The 26,958-nt window shown below is 41.1% G+C and overlaps 2 protein-coding genes across 2 annotated transcripts; one reads left to right on the top strand and one right to left on the bottom strand.

Moving 5' to 3' along the window:
- The first annotated feature begins 12,737 nt into the window (after nucleotides 1–12,737).
- LOC136279607 (uncharacterized) lies at nucleotides 12,738–13,259 on the top strand. Its single transcript, XM_066163547.1, has one exon. The coding sequence runs from the start codon at nucleotides 12,738–12,740 to the stop codon at nucleotides 13,257–13,259; it is 522 nt and encodes a 173-aa protein (XP_066019644.1).
- A 3,163-nt stretch (nucleotides 13,260–16,422) lies between these two features.
- On the bottom strand, nucleotides 16,423–17,944 carry LOC131790843 (uncharacterized). The gene is given in 3 exon segments (XM_066164320.1): nucleotides 16,423–17,276; nucleotides 17,278–17,684; nucleotides 17,774–17,944. Coding segments are annotated over 3 exon segments (1,245 nt in total). The 3' UTR covers nucleotides 16,423–16,609.
- Nucleotides 17,945–26,958: the final 9,014 nt, after the last annotated feature.

Below are 26,958 nucleotides of genomic sequence, written 5' to 3'. Positions count from 1 at the left end.
ACTAGTGAACTTTGACACCATGAAAATGTTTGAATTTGAAATTCATGGGTTTCTCAGTACCTTTGAAAAGGCCATGAAATGCCCTTTTCATGGGTCTTTCATGGCTTCTAGGTCACTTTACTCAATATTTCATGGGTCATGAATATGAAAATCTTAACAGGTTTTTCATGGGATTTATCAGGTCTTTTTCATGGCACTGAGACCATGAAAATATCGTTGATTTAACCATGAAAAACCTGTGAAAAATATGTGAATTTACAATGAATTATTTCACAAGATTTTCATAGGTTTTGATTTCATAGTGAGACAACTATGAGGAGCCAGATTTCAATGGCAAATCTTAAGACTGTACTAAGGAAGTGTTACAGGAACTAATTCAGCAAGATGAGTCAGATAATGAGAAAGAGGGGCATGCGTTTAACTGAAATTAAAGCCGGCCTGCTCATATGTAAACTCCTAGCAGACGGAAAGTTTAAATAAAGGATTTTATAAAGGTCTCTAATTTTCATGTCTTTAATTTTTGCAGCACCTTTTTTTAGCGGGACTTTAATTATATGTGAATTTTTCAAAGTGACAATAAGGTAACTGGTACCACAGTTTTTTCCTTGAATGACAAGAGTGTGTTTCATCTGCTAACCATGTTTGTACTTGGCAGGCTGTCAACGGGGGAACAATTCAAATGAAATGTGAAATGTGACAAAAAACAGGGAAGGAGAACTGATTTGTCAATCAAACGTCACAAACAGTTCGTGTTCGGCTCGACTCTCACGTGAGAAAACTGCGAAAATGGCGGGTCAAAGTTACTTTGGTGTTTTTGAGGTCTATACGTGGCTTTCGTCAATGTCGCATGGATTAAACCTCGAAAGGCTAGCCCCAGAGTTTGAGAGGAGAGGCTTTCAGAGTATGCAGTCGCTAAAATATATCGGGCAGAATGATCTGGAAGTCATAATAAATTATCCAGACAAGTTGTTGCTGGCAGAGAAGAATTCTCGAGAAAGAGCTAGAGGAGATAAAGAAGCTGTCTCTACAGCCCAAGGAACTTTTTCCATCTCCTTACACTGGGTCTCTGCAAGTTGTTAGCCCTATTAACTCTCCTGTGCTCATCAGCACGACCAGCTCAGGCCCGGCTTCAAGCTCATCCAACATGCCTGTAAGTGGAACCATGTATCAACAAAGCGCGGTTAACAAAAGCAACGAGCAGTCAACAACCTATCGTGAGAAGAAAAGCGGCGAACTAACGGAAAATCTCTCTATAATACAAACACAGATCAAAAGTGTTACTGACCAGCTTAAAATTGTTCGTAATCAGTATGAACAAGCATTGAGCAAAGCTAACAGACGGAGAGCGGGAAAACTTTGCACCCGATGTCATCAGCCGGACCACTACAAAGCTCGCTGTTCAAGCCCTACTTGTATGGACATGAACAATTGTGGCGCGAGCGAGAAACACCCAGAAAGCAAAAATGAGATCACCGAACTACGAAAGCTTATCAAAGATTTGCAGAAGAAAGAAGCTGAAGCATCAGAAGAGCTTCAGTCATTCAAGCTTGCCAAGGAACGCTCAGTCAATAGCTTTTTTGCAGTTATGCGTCCCCGACTGAGGCGGCAAAACGAAGGCCGTTATGTCAACAGGTTTTCTTTAGATAAAGACTTGATACTCTTGAAGAAAATTTTCAAAAATAAGATTCCAATTGATACCTCGCGAGATTGGGAAATGCCGTTCCTTATTGAGTGTTACAGGAGAGGTCTTCCGAGCGTAGACAGCATGTGAATTGTTACGCATAACTGTTTACCGTTACATGGAACTAACTGGCGAATTCACATTGATTTGATCGAAGTTCTTGGAAAAATGTACTGTTGCGTTGTACGACATGAAAGAAATAAATGTTGTTTTGAATTTTCTTGTGCTGCTTACCCGTACTTTGTGAGAAGTCTATTGTTCCATCTCCCCAACGCTACTGGTCAATTTGCGAAAAATTTTCCGGGGTGGCCTTGGTTGGAGTAGTCGTACCTTAAACTAGTTCAGTTATATCAACAAATCAAACCATCTGGTATTGTATGAGTACAATTTTAACACTCAGATGTAGGCCAAAAAACAAGGAATGAAAAAAGGCATTGGTATGTACCAGGAATTGAACACACATGGACCCCAATAACCCCTGTGACTCGGAGTTTGTGATAGGTAGGAACAAAACAGCACAAGTTGCTAGAAAAAAGTTTCCATTGCGTCCTGCAGCAGCAAAAACGACTCACAGTTCACAAGGTGATAATAAAACTAGAATTGTTGTGAATTTTAGTACCAGAAAGATTATTCCACACATACATTATGTGGGGCTCCGCAGGGTGACTTCTATAGAACGCCTATATATTTCTGATTTGTGTGAAAGCAAGATTGTTGTTAATCCAGATATTAAGAAGGAAATGAAGAGACTACGAACTGCAAAACTTAAGCTTTGCATCTCCCCTCTCTATGACATAACACCATCCCTTCTTAAACTGTGTTATCTTAGTGCAAGGTCTCTTCACAAACACATAGAAGACATACATAAAGATTTAAATTATTCAAGTGCTGATATCAATATGTTCACAGAAACAAAATTAAGTTCTCAAGATAACAATGACATGTATGACATTGCTGGTTATGCTCTCTTTCAAAATGATAACCTTAATTCCAGCAATGGATCAAGGCCTTATGGTGGTGCAGCTGTGAACAGTAAAATTCCATTCTTACCTGGATACCCCTATTGTCACAATATACATAATGTTGAAATAACAGCAATCAAGTTGACCAGTTTACTCTTTACTCTAAATTGGCTTCTTAAAACAGACAGAAGACCTATGTATAATCTTCTAATGAGGGATAAACATTACAAACAACTCATATCAACTAATACAACTGACAACAACACAGTAATTGATCATATGTATGCAAATATATCTAACATTGATGTACAAGCCCATGTTTTAGACATATTTCATAGATCACAAAGCTGCTTAGGCCTCATTTCACAGTGTCATATAACAAAATATTATATCATAATGTACATTGTTTTTAAGTTCAGAGAGCAATAAAAGAAAGCGGTAAATCATTATAAAAAGTGTTGTTTCCTTTTTTTCAGAGGAATTTGCAATGAGACACCTCCAAAACTATTAATAAAGAGATGCTGCTTATTTATTTGGTACCAGAACAGCTCTTTTAAAATTATGTTTGAAGTCATCTTTCTAAGATTTGTCCAGTTTAAGAGCCATTTTGAAAAGAAAAAAAATAACCTACCTAACACAGTCTTGTAATTTCAAGGCAGCTCCTTTTGCATTTTGGTCAATTTCTAACTGCAACCTTTATTGACAATCCTGCATTAAACAAATATTCCACAGGGAAGTCTGGAACCCCTTCCCCACCCCTCCTTTCCACTCAACCCTTTTTCTTGCCCTACCTTCCATTTGATATTTTACAGTAACAAATTAAGCATTCTTGATTTCATCAGCTGCTTTCTGCTTTCAACTACTTTGTTCTCTGAAAATAATAACTCTCCGAAACTTTCACTGTCAGTAATTTTTTGTCCTTTTCCTCTTTTGAAACAGGTAAAGCAGTTTACCATGTATTGCAGACCTATTCCAGCCCACAGAGTCCATAGTTGATGGTTGCGATTTCTGACATATATCAAAATCTATCAATTTCATAGCTGTACCAGACTTACTTGGCCAATCTGAAAACAGTATTTTCAATCCTCCAAATGAGTATAAAAAGGATGAAAACACTATTTTTATCAACTCAATCAGATCAGGAAGTCAACCAATAGACCTGCAAGGGTTATGGAGCAGAACACAGCAAAAATACAGTTGTGAACAGCTGTCAACCCAGTGGGCCATCCAAGCATCTGTGGCGCAGTAAACAAACTGTCAGGTAGCAAATCCATCTTCCGTGTTTGCCCAAGATACAAGTAAAACCACCAGTGGCATGTAACAGCCAAGCACCTTAGATTTCAGATTTTCCTTGGCTAGTGATGCAAGTCGCACCAGTGGTAGCAAAGAACATCCAAGTGCATTGGATTTATCACTGTCTTCAATGGGTGACTCCAGCTCCATGGAAAAAGAAGTCAGGCAGACAAGTTGCATTTCACAGCAGCCACAGTGTTCCAAAAAAGAAGAGTGAACCATTTCAAGGCACAAATGATGCTGTTATTGCTTACATTCATCAGTTATTGCCGTCAAAAAGGAACAAGAAAGATAGTGTTCTACTCTACTCTGTTGTAAACCAGCAAAAAAGGATCTCAAGGTGTGCTGCTTTATTCCAGAAGTCTCACACTCCAGTGAAAACACAGCAATTCAAGCACACAAGTGATGGCACTAAACTTATCATCCATAACTTAACTAAGTATTCCTTCCAGTATTCTGAGGACACAATGGCTACATTGCTAATCCTCTCAGTTGCAAAAATTTTTAATTCTTTCAGTGACTGGAATAAAGTAATCATTTATGGAAAGATTGTTTACATGTGCGATCAAGAACTTGTTTGTCAAAACAAACTGAGATTGGTACAAGCCACCTTCACAGATGTTACGTGACTAATGTATGCTCGCTTAATTATGTCAGATATGCTAATGTATTCGTTAGAAGTCACATGATCTTGTGTACATGCCATTCGACTAGAGTGCAATAAAAGATTTGAGCACGAAACATGGTGGCAGCGTGAAAGCTCGTCAAACCTTTACACCGTTTGAGTTCGAGCGCAGAAAAGAACCCTGAATCCGTTCAGTACGCAGAAACGAATCTTGAAACCGTACAGATGCCTGATCCACCGCCGTCTTCGAGTGGAAACCCCTCACAGCAAATTTTCCCGCCGCCGATGATGCAGGGCATACAACCGCCCACTGGCTTAAAACTGTCGGCGAAAGACAAGGCCGTAAACTGGAAAGTTTATAAACAGAAATGGGAGAACTACTCTATCTTAGCACAGCTCGACAAGCAGACAGAGGAATACAGAGTGGCATTATTCCTTTACACAGTAGGACCCGACGCGGTCAAGATTTACAACAGCTTTGACCTCAGTGACGAAAACCGATGCAAGCTGTCCGAGATATTCAAGTAATTTGACAATTTTGCGATCGGTGAGACGAACAAAACGTACGAGCGTTACGTCTTCAACAGCCGCGATCAAAAGGAAGGAGAATCCATAGATGATTACGTAGGAGAACTTCGGACACTTGCACAAACATGCAATTTCCGCACGTGTTTACACAACACACTCATCCGCGACCGAATCGTACTTGGCCTAGGTGATGGAGGAACGCGCAAACGCCTATTGAGTCAAGGCAAACTAACTTTCCAAAAGTGCATCGAGATCGCGAAAAGCGACGAAGTCTCGAACACACAGCTTAAGAATATGGATCAGACTACACAGGAACCTGAAGATGTCCATAAGGTGAAGATGGAGAGACCGAAGAAACCAGAGCGCAAATACCCGAAGCAAACGGGCCGAGATAATCGGAACCGGAAACCCAACGATGACAACACAAGCGACAGGCCATGTGATTTCTGTGGGCGAAAATATCGTAAAGGCAGAACCAATTGCGCCGCTTGGGGCCGTATTTGTGGAGCATGTGGAAAAAAAAACCACTTCGCGTCCCAGTGCAGAGCAAGAGAGAAAACACACAATGTTGAATTTGAAGAAGACGAAACCAGCGAGGAAGAATTCCTGTATTGCGTGATCTCGAAACCAGAGATGACAGGAACTGTCAACAGCGTCTCGGAACGTGAAATATACGCACAGATGCTTATCAACGAGAAGCCCATTAAGTTCCATATTGACTGCGGTGCAACCGTAAATGTTTTGCCAAGTAAATACGTCAACAAAGAAGATATCCAGCCAACGAAACGTGTTTTGTGGAATAAGACTGAACTTAAACCTGAAGGAATCTGCCGCGTGACCATACGCAATCCTAGGAATCAAAAGAAGTACTCCGTAGAGTTCATCATCTCAGATGAGAATCTCACCCCACTGCTAGGCGCAGCAGTGATACAGCAGATGGGACTTATTGAAGTACACGAAGAGAATTGCGAGAAAATCGCTGCAGCGAGAGTGGCAAATACTAAGTCCCAGACAGCACAAGAAATCATTGAAGAATACCGTGACGTATTTGAGGGCGACTTGGGGACACTTGAAGGACTGCAGCACCTTGACGTTGACCCTTCTGTGCCTCCCACCATTGCACCATCGCGACGAGTGCCATTCGTCATTAAACCGAAGCTCAAAACTGAGCTTGATAGACTGACAGACATTGGTGTACTGGTGCCTGTTGATGAGCCCACCGACTGGGTGAGCAACCTTGTCATTGCAGCAAAGGAATCGGGTGATCTGAGACTTTGCTTAGACCCGCAGCAACTGAATAAAGCACTGAAGAGAGAGAGATACCCCCTGCCTGTGATAGATGATGTACTCCCAAGCCTTGCACGAGCAAAAGTTTTCACGAAAATAGATGCCAGAAACGGCTACTGGCATGTAAAACTGGATGACAAGTCGAGCAGGCTGACAACTTTTGACACTCCCTACGGCAGGTACCGGTGGAAACGCCTTCCATTTGGAGTCAGTGTGGCCAGTGAGATATTCCAGAAGAGGCTGAACCAAGCACTTGACCGACTAGATGGCCTGCTGACAGTACACGATGACATGGTCATCTATGGAGTAGGGGAGACAGATGAGGAGGCAACCGCTGACCACAACAACAAGCTGCAGCAGTTCTTACAGTGGTGCACAGAGCAAGGAGTAAAGCTCAACAAGAAGAAACTCAAGCTGCTATGTAAAGAGATACCCTACATGGGACACTTGGTCACAGCAGATGGCCTGAGACCTGACATAGAAAAGATTGAGGTCGTACACAACATGCCCAAGCCAGACAATGTCAAAGCTGTCAGGCGATTCTGCGGGTTCGTGAACTATCTTGCAAAATTTCTGCCACGGATGGCAGAGGTGCTAGGACCCATACAGCAGTTGACACGTAAAGATGTACCATGGCAATGGCAACATGAACAGGAGGCAGCCTTTGAGAAGGTCAAAGAGCTTCTGACAGAGGCACCCTTGTTGAAGTATTACAACCCTGGTGAGGAACTCACAGTGCAATGCAACGCAAGTGAAAAGGGACTTGGGGCTGCCCTCATGCAGAATGGGCAACCCATAGCCTTTGCAAGCCATGCCATGACAGACCCAGAAATACGTTATGCACAGATTGAAAAGGAGATGCTGGCAGTAGTATTTGCGCTACAGAAATTTGACCAGTACGTCTACGGTCGCTCAGTGACAGTTCAGAGTGATCATAAGCCGCTAGCCGCCATCTCCAACAAGCCACCCGAAGCGCACCCAAGAGATTACAAGGGATGCTGTTGAAGATTCAGAAGTATGACATGACCATTGTCTACAAACCAGGTCCAGAGATGTACCTCGCAGACACCCTCAGCAGGGCATTTCTTCCCACCACTGAGAATACCCAAGGGGAATTCAAACGTGTAAACGCAGTCAAACTACTGCCAATGACTGATGAAAGACTGGAGGAGATTAGGAGCAGCACCCGTGACGATGACATGTTGCAGCAATTAAAGGAAGTCATCCAGATTGGTTGGCCAGAGGAAAAGCAAGAACTTCCAGCAGTACTTGCACCCTACTTCAGCTTCAGGGACGAGATGAGCGTCTATGATGGTCTTATCTTCAAAGGAGAGCGACTCCTCATCCCGAAACAGATGCCGCCAAAGATGAAAGAATGCCTTCACAGCTCACACATCGGCGTCAATGGCTGTTTGAGGAGAGCTAGAGAGTGCATGTACTGGCCCAGCATGACCGCCAAGCTAAAGGAGTACATCTCACAATGCGAGACGTGTAGCAAATATGAGGTGAGGCAGCAGAGAGAGTCCTTGATGAGCCATGAAATTGCAGAACGCCCATGGGAGAAGATTGGTACAGATTTGTACACCATCAGTGGCCAGGACTACTGTAGTATACTAGGACAGCGGTTGTTTATGTAAAAGTATACATCCGGGAAAGTGTGAGCGCGGGAAGATTATTAAAAGAAACGTGTACTGTGTGTACTGTTGTTGTTCGCCTTCGTGGCTGCCTTTTGTGGCATACTTCTTCATTTTTAGACACTACAAATTGGCGACGAGGATGGCGAATTCAGTAGAAAGGGCGCTTCCACCTCTAGATTTAACAGGGTCTTCCTCTCAGGTCGCGGAACGATGGCGACAGTGGAAACGATCGTATCAGTATTACATCGATGGCAAGGGAATTACGAATCCTTCTCGGAAAACAGCTCAGTTACTTCATTTAGCAGGTATGGAAGTACAAGATATTTACGAAGATATTCCAGATCCTGGACCACTGAATGCTAACGAGGATAATGAGTATGTGGTGTGTCTGCGAAAGTTGGATGCTCATTTCCGAGCCGAGGACAATGTACCGTACGAGCGTCATGTCTTTCGTCAACTTACGCCGACAAAGGGAGAGACCGCCGATAAGTTCATGGTTCGTTTACGTAAACAAGCTCGTCATTGTAATTTTGGTCCAACTTTGGAAGAAAATTTACGGGATCAATTGATTGAAAAGTTGCCTAATGTTGAGCTAAAGAAGAAGCTATTGGAAGTCGTTAATATTACTCTGCAAGCAGCAATGGATAAAGTTCGAAAGTGGGAAGCCTCACACGAGGAGGCAGGTCAAATGGTCATGCCAAGCCAAGAACCTGGAGCAGGTACTCATGCAGTTGAAGAACGTCCTGGGCGTGGAGACAAAGGGAAAAGCGTTTGTTTCAACTGTGGTAAAGAAGGTCATTTTGCCCAAAGTACAAATTGTCCCGCCCGAGGTCGCAAGTGCAGCAAGTGTGGTAAATATGGTCATTATGCCAGCTGTTGCAAAGGGGGAAGGAACTCGAAGCCTGGAAAACAAGGTAACAACCAACAACGGGGAGGCAGACAGCAGCGTCATGGCAAGGGGAGACAGGCAAATCATGTTGAGGGTCATTGTAACGAGTCAGGTGAGGATGACAGTTTTGCTTTTACTATAGAAGAACAGACATGTGCTATGTCAAATTCCTCTGAACCCGTTATCTCAGTGAAGATTGGTGGAATCAGCAGAGATGTGTTGATTGATTCAGGTTCTGCAAGTAACCTCATTAGTAAAGATACACTGCAGGAACTTAAGTATCAGGGGCTCAAGATTGAATTAAAACCTTGTCTGAAGAGATTGTATGCTTATGGGGGTCGAGAGCTTAAAATTGAGGGCCAGTTTCAGACAGAAGTTTCCGTACCCAAAGGAAAGGTTGTGGCAGATTTCATTGTTGTTGAATCCGGGCGTTGTTTGCTGGGATATTCGTCCGCCACAGATCTTGGAATCCTTCGTGTGGATCTCTCGGGAACTCTTGGGACAGGAGACTGTAACACTGTTGATGGTACCTTCGTGGGAGGACTCAAAGCAAAATACCCCAGTGTATTCCAGGGAATTGGAAAGCTTAAAGATTATCAGTTGAAGCTACACATTGACCCCAGTGTAACTCCAGTCGTTCAAAAAATGCGACGAGTACCTTTTTCTGTAAAAGACAAAGTAACTGCCAAGGTTAACGAACTCCTTGAAAAGGACATAATTGAGAAAGTCGAGGGGCCTACGGTGTGGGTAAGCCCAGTCGTTCTTGCTCCTAAACCGTCCGGGGACATAAGGTTGTGTGTCGACATGCGGAGAGCCAACGAGGCCATTATTCGGGAAAGATTGCCCATACCAACCATAGATGAAGTCCTTGAAAGTCTTAATGGGAGTGGTGTTTTCTCGAAGTTAGATTTAAGGTGGGGTTTTCACCAAATTGAGCTGGATCCTGATTCAAGGGATATCACTGCTTTTGCCACCCATGATGGTATATTCCGCTACAAACGTTTGAGTTTCGGTGTAAATGCCGCACCAGAGAAGTACCAGCATATCATCACCCAGTCAATGGCAGGTCTACAAGGGGTGTCAAACATAGCAGATGATCTTATCGTTCATGGTCGAGACACTGAAGAACATGATAAGAACTTACACAGTGTGTTGCAACGTCTTAGTGAGAAGCAGCTGACTTTGAATGCTGAAAAATGCACTTTCCGAATGACTAAAGTGGTATTCATGGGTCTTTTGCTGAGTAAGCATGGCATCGGCCCAACGGAGGAAAAAGTCAGAGCAGTTGCAGAGGCAAGTCAGCCTCAGACACCCTCAGAAGTCCGTAGCTTCTTGGGGCTCGTTGGATTCAGTGCCAGGTTTATACCCGATTTTGCTACCACTGCTGATCCCCTCAGAAAACTTGCAAGAAAAGGGGAACTGTTCGTTTGGGGCAAGGAGCAGGAGCAGTCGTTTCAGAGATTGAAGAGTCAAGTTGCAAGTGCACCAGTCCTAGCTTACTTCGATAAGGACACACCCACCCGTGTTATTGCTGATGCAAGTCCTGTTGGACTTGGCGCCGTGCTGGTGCAAGAAAAGAATGGGGAAAGCCGTGCCATCTGTTATGCTAGTCGTAGTTTGAGTCAAGTGGAGCGTCGTTATAGTCAGACAGAAAAGGAAGCACTAGCCTTAGTCTGGGCTTGTGAACGCTTCCACCTCTACTTGTACGGGCTTCCACAGTTTGATCTGGTGACAGACCATGAAGCACTTAAAGTCATCTATTCCAGGAAGTCTAAACCTTCAGCCAGAATAGAGCGCTGGGTTCTGCGTTTACAACCGTACAACTATCAAGTTTGCTATGTGCCTTCAAGAAAAAACATCGCAGATGCCCTTTCCCGACTGACGAAGATACCGGCGTCAGACAATTCCGCGGAAGATGATGGATATGTACGCGCGATAGCTCTACATGCTGTCCCCGCTGCATTGAGAATCAAAGAGATTGAACAAGTCTCAGCACAAGACTCTGAGTTGCAAGCACTCAGAAATTGTCTCATCGAAGGGAAATGGGACAATGCCCCAAAGCAGTATTTGCCAGTGCGCAATGAGTTGACTTTTATTGGCCATGTAATTCTCCGGGGGACAAGAATTGTTATACCCCAAGCACTTCGCAAGAGAGTCGTTAGTGTGGCACACGAGGGGCACCAAGGAGTCACAAAGACAAAGGAGAGACTTAGAACAAAAGTCTGGTGGCCTGCTATGGATCGTGATGCCGAGAAAAGATGTGCAGAGTGTTACGGGTGCCAGATGGTTACAAAGAACGTTCCACCCCCACCATTGAAGTCAACACCGTTACCCAACAAACCATGGGAAGAAGTAGCTGTGGATCTAATGGGTCCGTTACCTTCTGGAGAACACTTGTTAGTTCTCGTTGATTATTACAGCCGGTGGATAGAAGTTGATGTTATCCGAACAACTTCCAGCAAAACCATCATTCATTGCTTGGATGCCCAATTTGCAAGACATGGGTTGCCTAAAGGTCTGCGTACCGACAATGGCTCAAATCTTGTATCCAAAGAAGTAGAAGATTACCTGAATGAAATGGGGATTGAACACCGTTACACAACACCTCTATGGCCAAGAGCTAATGGCGAGGTAGAGAGGCAAAACAGGTCGCTTCTTAAGTCCATGAGAGCAGCCCATGCAGAAGGACAGAATTGGAGAGAGGAACTAAACAGGTTTCTTTTGGCGTACAGGTCCACGCCACATTCAACCACAGGAAAGAGTCCCGCCGAGTTATTGTTTAGGAGAAAGCTAACAACTAAAATGCCTGAGCTAGTCAACGTTGAAGAGGAGGAGCTAAAAGTGAGCGACCAAGCCGTTCGTGATCGGGACAATCAGAGAAAGCAGTTTAACAAGGACTATGTGGACAAGAAGTTCCATGCCAGAGATCGAAATGTGAAAGAAGGAGACAGTGTTCTGCTTGAGAAGAAGAAAGAAAATAAGCTGTCACCTTGCTATGAGAAGGAACCATATCAGGTGATATCTCGTTATGGGGACCAGGTGGTGTTGCGATCGCCTCAAGGTGTCCAGTACAAACGCAGCCTTCAGCATATTAAGTCCTTTAATATGCCAGATCCAGAAGAACAGGAAACGCCACAACAGGACGCTAAACCACGGACTGAACCTAAGTCATTTGAGACGCCACCTGTGGCAGAGGATCAAGTACCAATGGCTGAATCACCACCAGAAGATGTACCTTCTACTGTACCTACAGCTGAGCCGCATGTGAGAAGATCCGGCAGAATTACGAGCCGTCCAAAGGCTCTGAGTGACTACGTTCTGTACTAAAACTAGTGACATTGGCATTTTCATATTACTGTTCGTTATTACATGAGTGACATTGAAACGTTGTTTTATAAGCTGGACGGCCAAGGCTATGTTTATGTTTAGCGTGATTTTTGTCTTGAACATTTGGAATCGAATTGAACTTTTACGGTATCTAAACAAAGTGGAAGTTTGTTATGTTTCTGTCTTTCGAGGTCAACCATCTGAGCGAAGAAAGAGAGGGAATGTAGTATACTAGGACAGCGGTTGTTTATGTAAAAGTATACATCCGGGAAAGTGTGAGCGCGGGAAGATTATTAAAAGAAACGTGTACTGTGTGTACTGTTGTTGTTCGCCTTCGTGGCTGCCTTTTGTGGCATACTTCTTCACTTTTAGACACTACAACTACCTGATCATTGTTGACTATTTCTCAAATTTCTGGGAAATCGACCACCTTCCTAACACAACAGTCATCACTGTCATAAAGAAGCTGAAATGCCACTTCGCGAGTCAAGGCATACCAGACATCGTCATGAGTGACAATGGCCTACAGTTTGCTTGCGAGAAATTCAGTAACTTTGCCAACGATTGGGGTTTTGAGCACCGACCAGGAAGTCCTGGACACCAACAGACAAATGGCAAGGCAGAAGCAGCTGTCAAAGGGGCAAAACGACTTCTGCGAAAGGCCAAAGACACCAAAGGTGACCTTTACCTTGCAGTACTGGCGCATAGAAACACCCCTACTGAGTCAATGGGGACCAGTCCTGCCCAACGGTTACTTGGCCGGCGTTGTAAGACACAACTCCCGTCAACCAAAGAGCTACTAAAGCCGCAGTGTGTACCAGCTGAAACAGTAAAGAGGAAGACGCAGGCAAAGCAGGCGCAGCAAACTCTGTATTACAACAGAGGAATGCGTGACCTTTCCCCCTTAGAAGAAGGAGCTCAGGTCAGGATGAGACCATTCCGACTAAGAAAAAGAGTATGGGAACAGGCCACGGTGGCGAAAAGACATGACAAACGTTCCTATGAAGTCGAGACGGAGAAAGGGACCTAGGAGAAAGGGAACAGGGCAGCCCGTACCACAGAGGTCCCCACAGCGGACACCACCAGTCCAACAAACCTCTGAACAGATGCCATCACACGCTCCAAACAAGAATCAGGAAAAGATTCAAGCTGGGGCCAACAGCACCCAGGAAGCATCAGTCCAGTCCGGGGCCAATCAGCAAGTAGTACACGCTCCTGAAGCACAGCGCCCCAAAAGGACCGTCAGAGAACCTGCCTACCTTAAGGACTACTTGCACTAAGGACTCTGAACATTTGTTAGAAACTGGACTTGACGTTTTGATTAAGGAGCATTGATTATGTTATTGTGGTTATTGTTTTCAAGTTGTCATCCCAAAGGAAGGGGGATGTTACGTGACTAATGTATGCTCGCTTAATTATGTCAGATATGCTAATGTATTCGTTAGAAGTCACATGATCTTGTGTACATGCCATTCGACTAGAGTGCAATAAAAGATTTGAGCACGAAACAACAGATACAACTGAAACAATCACAATTGACCTTTGGGAAGAAAATATTGCAAGGACCAAAATTGAAACTGTCTACCAGATTGCACCAATTCAGGTACACGTTTGGAAAAAAAGCAAAAAAACTCAACCATGCACAGTTCAGCTGTTACACCTGAAACTGATACAACAATCGTTCAGCTTCAAATTCCAGAAGAACAGATGAAGTTTGCAAATGAAACTTTGCCAGTAAGCATACCAAATGTTCACACAATTGAGAAAGTAGAAACATTTGTTCCATGCGTCAACTGTACGAAAAGAATTCTGAAAGGAACTTCAAGTAATGTAGTACACTGTGATTGGCGTGGACACACAATGAAAATTTTTAACTGTCCACAATATGTTTCTTCAAAATTAGTTATACATTTCAATGGTCAATAAATCTAGTTAACTGCCTTTCAGGATGTGCTAAGTAATGTAATTAAGGGAAACTTCCCCGGGTTTTGTGTGGTAGAGACAGCAGAAATGCTGCTACCCTTGGACAATTTAACTGTGGTGTATAATGCAAACTCTTGATTAGTAAAAAAAATGAAAGCAGCCTGTTGTGTTTCCTCCGTAATTCTTTGTTGTACTTTTTAACTTCAAAGTTGGTTATTTGAACTCCTATGCAAAGCTTCTTTCATTCGTATTTACACTACACCCAGTTCCCAGCCACGCAGTTTCAGTATTCGTTACATGCCATGACAATTTCACTGTTGAAGTTACAGTGATCTTTGTTTTGCCATAAATTCATTATGCTCAGTTAAAAGATTTGCAAAAGTCAAGCATTTAATACAATTTTACAATGAAGTCTTGTTACAGTATAGAAAAGTTTTAGAACTTAAAAATTTTCCATTTGAACCTTGCACAAAGCGTACATTAGGCATACTTATGGGAAGTTCTGGTGCGAAAGATTGGTATATCCAACTCATTTTGGTGGCCATTCCAAATTATAGTCAAGTTGCCATATGCTTCCCGTTTAAGGAAAGACTTCCTTCAGTTTTTTGCTTATTCATTGGTACTACAGTACTAATGGTGTTCACCTGTACTACAGTATGAACAGTACATAAGATAACTGTGTCACTAGCATACCAACATACTAGTGCACTAACTCCACTTCTCCAAACATGAATGACCTGTGTCGTTCATGTACCAATGTTTGATTAGAGGATTGCATGTCACTTGCGTACCAACATACTAACTCCACTTCTCCAACTACCATGAATGACCTGCGTCCTTATGTACAAGCGTTCAACCAGAGGACTGCATGTCACCAGTGTACCAACATACTAGCATACTAACTACAATGAATGACTTGCATACCAACGTACTAGGGTTCAATTAAAAGACTGCATGTCTCTTGTGTACCAACGTACTAACTCCACTTTTCCGACAACCATGAATGACCTGCATTCTCATGTACAAGCATTCGATTAGAGGACTGCATGTAACAAGCATACCAACATACTAGTGTACTAACTGCACTTCTCGAACAAGCACTTGCATACCAACATACTAGTGTTCAATTAAACTTGTGTACCAACGTACTAGTATACTAACATCACCTCTCGAATAGAGTACTAAAGTGTGATGTCACGCTTCCATGGCAACAAAATTTTCTGTTCTAAACAAAGTGTGTCAAGCGTAGCATTACAAGCGCGGCTTTCAACTCCTTTTCAGTTTTTCGGCCTTTATTTTCATAGCTTCCTTTATTGAGTGGACTGTAAGTTTTTTGTGTAACTTTTGATGACGTAGACGAAAATTTATTCGTTTGAAAGAAGATCTTAATCGTCAACTGAGCAGACAGAGAGCCGAAGTTAGAGGTGAAAGATCGTGATGGTTCACTGCTTTGTACCGGGCTGTGACCATCATTCCGAATCACATACTTGTAAATTCTATGGGTTTCCACGTAAAATTAAGAAAAAGGGGGAGTACCAACGCTGGATTCGATTAATAAGGTAAGGTTAATTTATAGTTTGTCGTAGATTGTGTGTTATCAGTTGCGTGGCGCTTTCGCGGTGTTTTGCTGTTTGGCTTGTGTTTTGAGCTGTGATGTCAAGGACTAATATCTCACAAAGTCTTTGCGATAGTATCTTAAGTAATATCCTTACATTAGTTCTGGTGAAAAGGAAAACAGCTTTGATCAGTCGTTGACTCGCATGATATGCTTGAAAAATTCAGTAGACTATAAATAAATACATTACCATGAGATTCATTCATTCATGCTTTAGTTGGAAACTGTTTACAGTTCATGACGAACGACTGCCTAATGAACCATATGGCAAGTGGCAATGGCAATGTTTATAAAATAAGGGTGCATTTTCTATTTTTGTAATGTATAGTATGTTAACAAAATAATAGAGCATTTGTCTGAAGTCACATACAGTAAAGCCAGCATTTTCAGCTGTAAACAAATGCAACTCTAATCTTAAATCAGGTAATTTAGTGTTAACAACTGGGTTGAAAACGTAAATTAGCCACCGTAAAGGATAAAAAAGCTGATGTTTCGAGTGTTAGCCCTTCGTCAGAGCGATTCAGTAATCGCTCTGACAAAGGGCTAACGCTTGAAATGTCAGCTTTTTTACCCTTTACGGTGGTAACACTAAATTACCTGCTATACTCTCCCACCGACGCAGCACCACAGTTTCTTTAGAAACTTACCCCTTTATTCTAATCTTAAATGTTATAGAAAACACAACATCAAGAATATTTGATAATTCTCAATAAAAATGGGTTTGTTTTCATTACTGAACATGGAAGGTTGCTGTTCTTGTTATTGTTCCAGTATTAAAATTGTCTAACGGGAACATGGTACAAACTTCCTGCTGGTTTTAAACCTCGCAATAATTCTACAAACTATAGTTCTCCCTCAACAATTTTGGGGAAGAGGTGTTTAAAGTAAAATTCCCTGAGCCTGGTAAGGTTTTCTTCCCAGGATGGATCCTTCTTGATTTCATTAACTACACACCTGCGATTTTTCCAAACAACAAAGTAACAGTAATTTCGTTTGGCTAAGTACATTTGCCCTTGCACTTGGTGCCAGTAGACATGATTCCTTTTTAGTGAGTACGATCCATCCTCTTTTTTCTCCAAACAAAATGTGTCACTTTTCAAAGCTTCCTCAATACTTGCATCTCTGAATGTATAGGAACACTTCGCCTCTAGAACATGGTCTTCACCCACTAATCCATCAGGGGAAGCTCCAAGAACGCCTGACTCGTCAAGCCACACCCCCGTCTCAACAACTTCAAGATGAGTTTTGGCAGTAAATGTTTTGATGGCTTCAGCCTCATTTGTGACTCCCCATGCCACAGCTTTGACACGTGAGATGTCATATTCCCCCAAGAGACGCTTAATAGGGGCTGGGGTAACCCTCTTAGCATTGATGAGAGAGCCAAAATTGCTTGCAGTCAAGCGCCTCTTCCTCACTAAATGCCAGGAGGGATTGTTTCTCTGACTGACAGTTAAAGAGCTGATCTGATTTACAATTTCTCTCTCAACCTTTAATTTTCGTCTGATAAACTAGTTATTCAACAGCAGTAGATAGAGTGAGAAATTCCTCAGAAAAAATTAGCTCTTCCACTGTTGAGACAGGCAGATCCCCCAGTTGTTTTGGCTCTGGGCTTAACAGCCAGCATAGGCCAGTGAACTTTCCATACGCTCGCAATTCTGAATACAGCGCTTCTTGATCGCCTTGATTTGGTTGTCGGAGTAAGGCTGTATATCCTGGCTTGGTTGGAGGAAACATTTCAGAAATAGATTTCCGAGAAATATCAGGTGCATTCCGTTTTTTCCATGAACACTCAACATCAGTCCGACTCAAGTTATAAATTCCATAGATGAACAGAGCTGCAGCATTGCTACATTTATAAGCTCTCCGTGGACACTCGCACTCGCTCGATTTAATCGCATTGTTTTGGTCAAGGTATATCTAAAAAGAAAATTATAATAAACAAAGTTTAACAGTATTTTTCTATAAGCTTTCATTTCAATGGTGGTCATTTACCGCATTTCACTTACCGTCACATTATACACTTTTTTCATACTAGCGTGAACCTGGCCCTTCAAAAAACCTTGACTTGCACTAAAGCTTTCCACATGGTTAGATTTGAAGTGATTTTCACCTCGTGAAACGGATTTATTCTCATTTTCGAAGAAAGAAAGTAGAGATGCAATTGTCAGCACCGCCATCTTGTTTCACGAGCGTTTGTTTAGAACAGGAAATTTGGTTGCCATGGAAGCGTGACGTAACTCTTTCGTACTCTATTGGCACAAATGACTTGCATACTAACGTATTACTGTTCTTTTAAAGGACTGGAACCTAGCAGACTCGTGTAAGGCAGTCTGGTACAAAATAAATGGTGCACGGTGTAATAAGGTACTAAGTTGACCCTTTTTTTTAATGTGGCATTGCGGTGAAAAACAAATCGCATTGTGGTGTTGCTTAAATCAATGGTTTATTAGTGAAATAAACCATTTCTGAGTTGCAGTCTATTCTCTAACCTAGAGAAAACTAGGATTTCGATAAAACCGTGGTAAATTGTCCCACAAAATAAGCGATAAATCCAAGTGAATCTTAAATAAACATTAGCTGACTGACCCCTAACTGAATTCAGTAATATTTTACTTGACCCCTAGACATGCACTATCGGTCAGCCAAAGACTAGCGCGAGGTAAAGATGAGTGAAACCAAAACATTCAAATGCTGAGACTTAGAATATATTGTGATGTCGGTGCTTTGATAATATTTTTGGGTGATGTGGTGTTAGTTCCATTTTGTTAGTGGTAATGCAGTATTCAGAAGCCCCCATGTCCCCCTCTTGTTTCTTTGTTGCCAATTACAAAAATACTCTTCTAATCCAGAGCCTTCTCATTTCCATTTTGAGGTGGTAAATATCCCATGTATCAACTTTTTTTTAAAAAAGAAAATGACATGCAAGTGTGCTTATAAATTACTATTGATGATATCTGCAAAAAAATTAATATTTCTGATTCTTTTTGTCCTATATGTAGCTTTGAATGGAAAAATACTCCAGAGTTCAAGAGAGTGTTCAATACTGCACTTCCTATATTTGATTATTTTTGTTTTCATCAAAGTTTTGTTCACCCCATACCGACATTTTCTTGTCACCTGCATCATGTTTTAGCATTCTCAGCTTTCTTTAGCAAAACTCGTCAGGAAATTGAAAGGGATGGAGGTGAGACATTTTTTGCATTATTCTCTTCATGTCTTAAGTGTATTTTAGTGAGCGATTGTTTCAAACAATAATTAACCAGTATCACTTAATATGAAATCCCTTGTTGCCCGCAGCAACAGTTGTTTATTTAACAAATTGCAGAAGCTTTTGAGCCCTATAACAATAAGAACTTATTCCTCTGTTATTAAGTGCAATTATCAAGTTGCTTTCTATTTAATTCTTTTTTCAATTATTTCGTTTCAATTATTTGGCAAAAAAACTGCATACATAGTTGACCACAGTTTGATTCCATTACATTCACTTCGTCACTTCTTTCAGAAGCATCATGAAGAATCTGGCCGAGTGCTTTCAGCCAGATATGATCACTGGCCAAATCTGTGCATCCAAGAGGAGATCGATGCAGCAGTCTCGATATTGAAGAGTTTCGACCCCTCTTTCGTGATTAGAAACAACGTTCTATTAAAGGAAGACCAAGCCCTTCTTTTGTTGTCTGTGGCCATGGGTCTTCATGGTGTAGTCATTTTAAAGTTGGCTTTGGATCACGTCCCTCCCACTTTAAGCAAGACAATGCAAGGATCAAGTGTTCTGATTTGGTTTTCATTCATCTCAGACATGACATCCAAGATGGGTTTTCCATTGTCACCAGCTGAAGTGAAATCCTCCTTTGAGTTCTTGGAACAATATTGCCCTAAGTTTCTATCCTCCTCCATTGCTCTAGAAGACATTTTATGGTCTCTTACTGGAGATAACTGTTGTCATTTCAACAAGTTCATCATTACCCCAGAGGAATCGTGTTTGAAATGTGAATAGCGCCTTCAAATGCACAGCAGCCCCACGAAAGTAATTGTTCATGGTTCAACAGGCCCTTTGCCTGCCAGTAAGTTAGCTCTTGAGTGCAAAGAGTGTAAAACTACATATAGCATTGGGCACTTCACTGACCAAAGTGGAGCGCATATTTATCCAAAAGGTATTCATTCATCTTTCACTGAGGCAAGCAACGTGTCCTATATGGATCATAATTTCTACAAGTGGAAACCGAGCCTTGGGTGAGTGTTGTTCCATTCAAGATACATGTTCCCCTAAACTTGAGTAACCAGTTTCATGTACTTGATTGATAAGATTATTTGAGGAAAAAATTAAAATCCTTTGATCTTATCTTTTTTCAGAGAAACCACCGCTGGGTCTCATTCAGTGGGTTCTTGGAGGCATATAAAGAGGCTTTTTCAGCAGAGGTACAAAAGTTTACTGACTGCCTATCAGCTGGGAAATGGAGTTTACTTTTTTGTACAGGATATTGCATGCAGCAGCACGCAATATATGCAAAGGTTGGCAAAGCAGGGGTTTCCAATAACACATTACGCTGAATTTTTCTATTAAATCATGCATGATTATTTTTTATCTAATCACGCGTCATGTATAAAGGAGTAAGTACACCAAGCTAATACTACAACTCATCGGATGCTTTATTCGAAATTATATTGCATCCAAAATTGTTTATTCTGGAATGAATTGCATTCTACTTGTCTTATTGCTCTTTGTTACACAAGCTAAGACGACCTACATGTTGCAGTAGACGCTTCAAGCTTCCTATCGCAATATCAGAGGGCACTCTACTAGTATCAAACACACTCACCACAGCATGTTCATTTGTTTAGTATGTTAGTACCGTAGCACTCAGTACAGACACTCACCACAGCATGTTTATTTGCTTAGTATGTCAATACCATAGTACTTAGTACAGACAACTCATCACGGCTTCTTCTTCATTTGTTTAGTGCCTTAGTACATTAGTACCATAGTACTCAGTGCAGACACTCACCACAGCATGTTTATTTGCCTAGTGTTTTAGTGCCGTAGCACTTGGTAGGGACAACTCATCACAGCTTGTTCTTCATTTGTTTAGTGCACTAGTACATTTGTACTGTAGTTCTTGGTACAGACAACTTGTCACAGCTTGTTCTTCATTTGTTTAGTGCCTTAGTACGTTAGTACTGTAGTACTTGGTACAGACAACTCATCACGGCTTGTTCCTCATTTGTTTAATGCCTTGGTATGTTAGTACTGTAGCACTTGGTATGGACGATTCATCACAGCTTGCTCTTCATTACTTTAGTGCATTTGTACGTTAGTACTTTATTACTTAGTACGGATGACTCATCACTACTTATTCTTCATTTGTTTAGTGCGCTAATACCTTACTACTGTAGTACTCAGTATGGATGACTTATCACAGCTTGTTCTTCATTTGTTTAGTGCGCATGTACATTAGTACCACGGTGCTTGATATAGACAACTCATCTTATCTTAACTTATCTTCTTCTTGACTGATTATTTCATTAATAAATAATGATATGGGAAAAATTATGTGTTTTAGTTTGAACAAATTTTCAGTATTTTATGGCAGCGCAGATCAAGTTTATTCTTCCGGTTTTGACCTAGTTCCTGTGTTCTGTTCATTCTTTCACTCAAGCGGTTAAGCAAGAAAGGATGATGAATGGCTTGTTCTATTCAAATTGTTGCTATTATTATAAAATCATAACCAGAGCAATTGAATTGATAATGTAAAATATTATATTTAGGGTTTTCATGGTTTTTGGGACAAATATCTTCCATATGTATTCGCATACTTTTCCATTTGAAATATTGGGTTTATTCAGGTTTTCCTTCTAGTAAGTTAAATAAAATGTATAAAAAACCACAGTAGCTTTTGGAATAGATTTTGCTTGTTACTTGCTTTCATTATATGCACCTGCTTTTCGGCACTTTTGTTATTTATTACTGTTTTTTTTTTAGGTAAATACAAGTGTTAATGGTCTTTCTGGAAAAATTGGTTCTCATGGTCGTTGGTAGCTGAGTTTATACTTGTAACTTTAATTTCTTTTCACATGATAGTTTCCACACCAACCTTGCATAGACAAGCAGACACTTAATTGCTTTTCTGTTTTTATTTCCTAAGCTGCTCTGCTGCAATTAAGATAGGTATTATTTTCTATTCAACAGCTGTGAATTTGCACCTAAGTTTCCTATTTCTAATGGCCTCCAGTTTATTGCATCAGTCTTTTTAATTTTGAGATTCTTTCTATTGTAGACAAAGATGGAATATCTAAGTAGATTTCGTTTAACTTCAAAGAGACCTTTTCCGCTCCTTTGTGTCCTTATTCAAATATTGTGATTTGTGTAACAATAGCACCTCACACCAGTTAATTCTTAAGCAAGTACCTTGTACAGCTTTGATGATTTCAAACTTGAGTACGCTAGAAGTCATGCCGCTTGTTGACCTGACCTAGAATAATTCCTCATCTGAGGAATTTCCTGATTGCTGGAAGGAGGCATTAGTTTCCCCTCTGCTCAAGAAGTCTAGTGTGCTCTCAGACTTTAGTAACTTAAGACCTGTGTCTAATTTGCAGTATGTTTCAAAATTAATGGAATGTGCTGTCTTCGATCAAACGCATGCGCATTTGACATCACATGGCTTATACCCTCCATTCCAGTCAGCGTATCATGAGTGTCACAGCACTGAGACTGCACTTTTAAAAGTGCAAAATGACATCCTAATGGACTTGGAACCTCAACGTATTATCCTTCTTATTTTACTTGATTTAAGTGCTGCATTTGTCACAGTTGACCATGGAGTGTTATTGAATCACCTCAGCATGAGCTTTGGAGTTAGGGGATCAGTATTGCAGTGGTTTACAACCTACCTTCTCAACAGATCGCAGCATGTGTCTTTTGATCAAAATTTATCAAAGAAGTTCAATTTGCAATGTGGCATTCCTCAAGAATCATGCCTAGGTCCATTGCTGTTCACCATCTATGCGAGTAAGCTTTTTCAGGTTATTAAGAACTATCAACCACAATCGCACACATGCGCAGATGATACTCAGCTCTATCTATCATTCAATGCCGACTTGGCTTGGCTTGGCTTGTTCACAAAATGATGCAGTTGAGGCAATACAGCAATAAATACAGGCTATACGATTTTGGATAATCTAGGATAAACTACACTTGAATGATAATTACACAGAGTTCATGATTATCGGCACTTGAAAGCAACTGGCTAAATTGCACATTGATGATCTTAGTGTCGGGGAGAGCATTATACCTCCCGTAACTTCAGTTAGAAACTTGGGATCATGGTTTGACCAGAACCTGAGTATGATACCACACATTACTAAGATATGTAGAGCTGCATCTTTTCATATTTACAATATAAGGCGGATCAGAAAGTACCTCAAGTACCTTGTTCACTCCACTGTTATAGGCTGCTTAGATTAGTGGAATAGTCTTCTTCAAAAAGTTCACGCAGTATACATGAGTAAGTTACAATGCATTCAAAATAGTGCTGCCCGGCTTGTATGCTCAGCTACGAGGTTTAATCATATTACACCCGTCTTATTTTCTTTGCATTGGCCACCCATTGCCTACCATATAGGGTTTAAAATCTAAATACCATCTTCGTTCTTCTGAAGAACTGCTATTGCAGTTGCCCATGGGAAAAACAAAGAAAACTCTGGGTGACAGATCATTCCTAATAGCTGCCCCTGCACTGTGGAACAGTCTGCCTGCAAGTGTCAGAGACATTGATAACTTTTTGGTTTTTAAACGAACAATAAAGACTCACTTATTTAGGTAAGCTTTTGCCTGTTATAATTGGATTGATTTATTTTAGATTGTAAATTTAGGTATTCTTAAGTATACTTTTTGTAATGATTACAGATAGTTATAGTTGTAGGGCGCATTTGATCATATTCAGATGTTAATTTGCACCTAATAAGAATTATTACTATTATTATATTATTGGAAATGACCTTGCAGGAGACAAAGTGGTTGTTTATGCTATTGTTGCTGAGAAACCCAGTTCAGAAAAGTCTCCAGATCCAGTAGAGAAGAGAATTCCCAGTTTGTACCCAGCAGCTGTTGCAACAAGAGCTATGAGTAGGAAGAAAGAAACCAGTGACAACGAGATGTATTTACATTCGGCAGAAGTAAACTGTAAGTGGCAGTGACAAAGAATGTAATTATTTTTTTTATTGGTATGTTAGCATGTAGGCCGCTATGGCGTTAATTGAGTCTTTCGTTGTATAGCGTATTCCAGGTTTGACATTTGTAATGTATTTGTAATGCATTCATCCCAGCTCTTGAACTTTTCTAGTTTTACATTAAAATGCCATCCAATCCTGAAATTGATCTCGCCAAAACCTTACCTGATCTAAAGGAGGAGCTTCACGATGGTTTTGCCTCCCTCAAGAGAGAATTGTCTGAAGAGCACAAATCAGCAATAAAAAGATTTAAATCCATCGCTTCATCAGCACCAAAAAATTCAAGAAAAAAAGCAATGAGAAGCAGTTTAAGGTGAATACTCAGGTCCTCGCTCACATTCAGTTAGCCTCCTCATTCCTCTGATCTATGCCACCACAAGTTGAAAAGGTCATTGAAGAACTTAAAGAAGTTGAGAAAAAGCTAGCTCATAGGAATAAGCTTATCTTAATCACCGATTCCTCTGAAGAAGGCAATGGAGTTTTGGAATCTTTACAACAGAAATTGTCACAGAAATCCAAGAAGTCGCCAATGACTACACAAATTCTCCTTAAGTTCTTCCAGAGCCTGAATGGCTCTTTGGTTGATAAGAGGTTCATGGCCATGGCACTCCTCGCTTACACAGGGTTCCTGAGGTTTGATGAGCCTTCAAACCTAAGACTCAAGGACATAATTCCACATCCAACATACTTTGAACTGTTTATTGAAAGCAGAAAGACCGATCAGCCATTGTACCAATTGTTGAAACCAGTACTGACCTCTGTCCCTGGGCTAACCTTGTCAAATATTTGCCCCAAGCTATGCTCGTTCTCCGTACATCTCTTTATGGTGGCAATGACTTCTTATTTGGGAATATACAGACTAAATCCGGAACCCAATTTGATCCAAGATTTCACACACCAGATGTCCTGAGATTTTGTCAAAAAAGTTAGTTGACTTAGGCCTAGATCGTGCATCTTTTTCCTGGCAGAGCTTTAGAAGTGGTGGTGCATCTTCCGTTGCAGTATTTCTGACAGAATGTTTACGAGACATGGGAGATGGTGTTCCGAAAACACTACAGATTGTTATGTTGCAGACTTGTTAGAAAGCCGTTTAGTGGTTTCTATTTCCTTAGGCCTGTAATTCCCGTTCTTTGTATTCTCAGGAGCTCCTAGCTCAAGCTGCACACCCAGTCATGTGTATGAGTAGTGAATTTATGTAGGAAATGTATTTACATTTGGCAGAACTAAACTGTAAGTGGCAGTGACAAAGAATGTAATTATTTTCCTTTTGGTACGTTAGTATGGGGGCTTAATTGAGTCTTTTGTTGTATAGCGTATATAAGGTTTGACATTTGTGATATATTCATCTCAGCTCTCACACTTTTCTAGTTTTACGTTAAATTTTATCTCGCATGTAATTAAGCTGTTTTCCCTCTAACCCCCAGAGGTTGGTGCATCTGCATTTGGATGGGGAATAAGTTCCCATTTTTCCCACTGGGTTTAGTAAGTTTTCATATCAGGCGGCAGCACAAAAAATGTTTTAGCCCAAGAGGTGATGACTAGTTGTTTACTAATCTGTGTAACTTAGTTGGACGGCATTTTAAAATACTTGGGCTCCTAGTTCGAGCTGCACACCCACTCTTGTGTAGGAGTCATGAATTTAAATAGGAAGTAACGTTAGCAGACATCATCATCAGCCAAGTCTTTGAGGGAGAGCAACTAAATCCCTTTATTTCTGAGCCAGAAGAAGTCCTTTCTGAGAGGAGTCTAGTAGAACAGGTGAAAAGATATCAACTGCTCAACTATTTGCAGAACAACAAGAAAACCCAGAAGTTTCATCTATATTTTTAAGAAGAGTTAGTGAAAGTGAAGTCTTGCAGAACCCCACCTGCTACTCTACAAAGAAAGTAGTGCTAACCTAACGAGAAAGTTGAGACTACCTGCTGTTCCTGATGAAGACAAGTGGGCTGTAAAGTATCAGGTTGTTGTCCCAAAGACCCACAGACAGGACATTTAAGCATAACACACAAGACCCCCTTGACTGATCACCTAGGTGTCAATAAAATCTGCTGGAAGATCTTGGACCATTTCTGCTGGCCCAATCATGTCATGCCTGTCAGATGGTTAGGAAACCGAATCAGACCATTCCAAAAGCACCTTTACAACCATTGCCAGCTGTTCAAGAGCCATTCAGCAGAATCATTGTTGAATTTGTAGGGCCATTTCCTAAAGCAAAGTGTGGAAACCAGTATTTGTTGACCATCATGAGCATCCACCAGATTTCCTGAAGCTGTACCCCTGAGAAATATCAGAGCAAAGGCTATAGTAAGAGCTTCAACCAAGCTCTTTACACTGGTAGGTCTTCTAAGTTCTATCCAGTCTGACCAAGGTTCCAATTACACAGTTGTGTCATTTAAATATATCAGGTTCCAATTACATAGTTATGTCATGTAAATATGTTGAAACCCCATATAGAGTAAAGAAGTAATTTAGTTAAAGAGCTTACAAATGTTAACTGAGTTGTTTCTGAGCCCAAACAGCTCAGTAGCCAACTTATTAGTAGTCATCTTAATCCCACTGACACAACAAAACTCAAACTCCAATGCACTGCAAATCTTGGACTCTAAGCTGTCAACCCTGGAAGAGAGTCAATGCCAGGACCTGAAGAAACTACTGCAAGGGGATAAAGACCTGTTTCCTGATGTATTTTCTAGGACAGATCATCTTTAGCATGATGCGGATGTCAGTGACGCAGCTCTTGTAAAACAACATTAGATGAAGATGCATTGGCAGAACATTTGCTGTTTATCAAAGATGTGAAAACAATGTACGAAAAGGACACTTTCTTAGTGATGAGTAATGTACTTTAACTATTCATCTTCCATGTTAAGTCTGTTACAGTAGTAACTTTTTTAAGATATGAATATGATTCACAAAAATAACTTGAACTTTGACAAACTGCTAATTCCTTAAAAATAAATAGTGGTTT

This window comes from Pocillopora verrucosa, chromosome 3, assembly GCF_036669915.1.
Source record: "Pocillopora verrucosa isolate sample1 chromosome 3, ASM3666991v2, whole genome shotgun sequence".
Taxonomy (NCBI): domain Eukaryota; kingdom Metazoa; phylum Cnidaria; class Anthozoa; order Scleractinia; family Pocilloporidae; genus Pocillopora; species Pocillopora verrucosa.
This window is presented reverse-complemented; position numbering and strand designations above follow the sequence as displayed.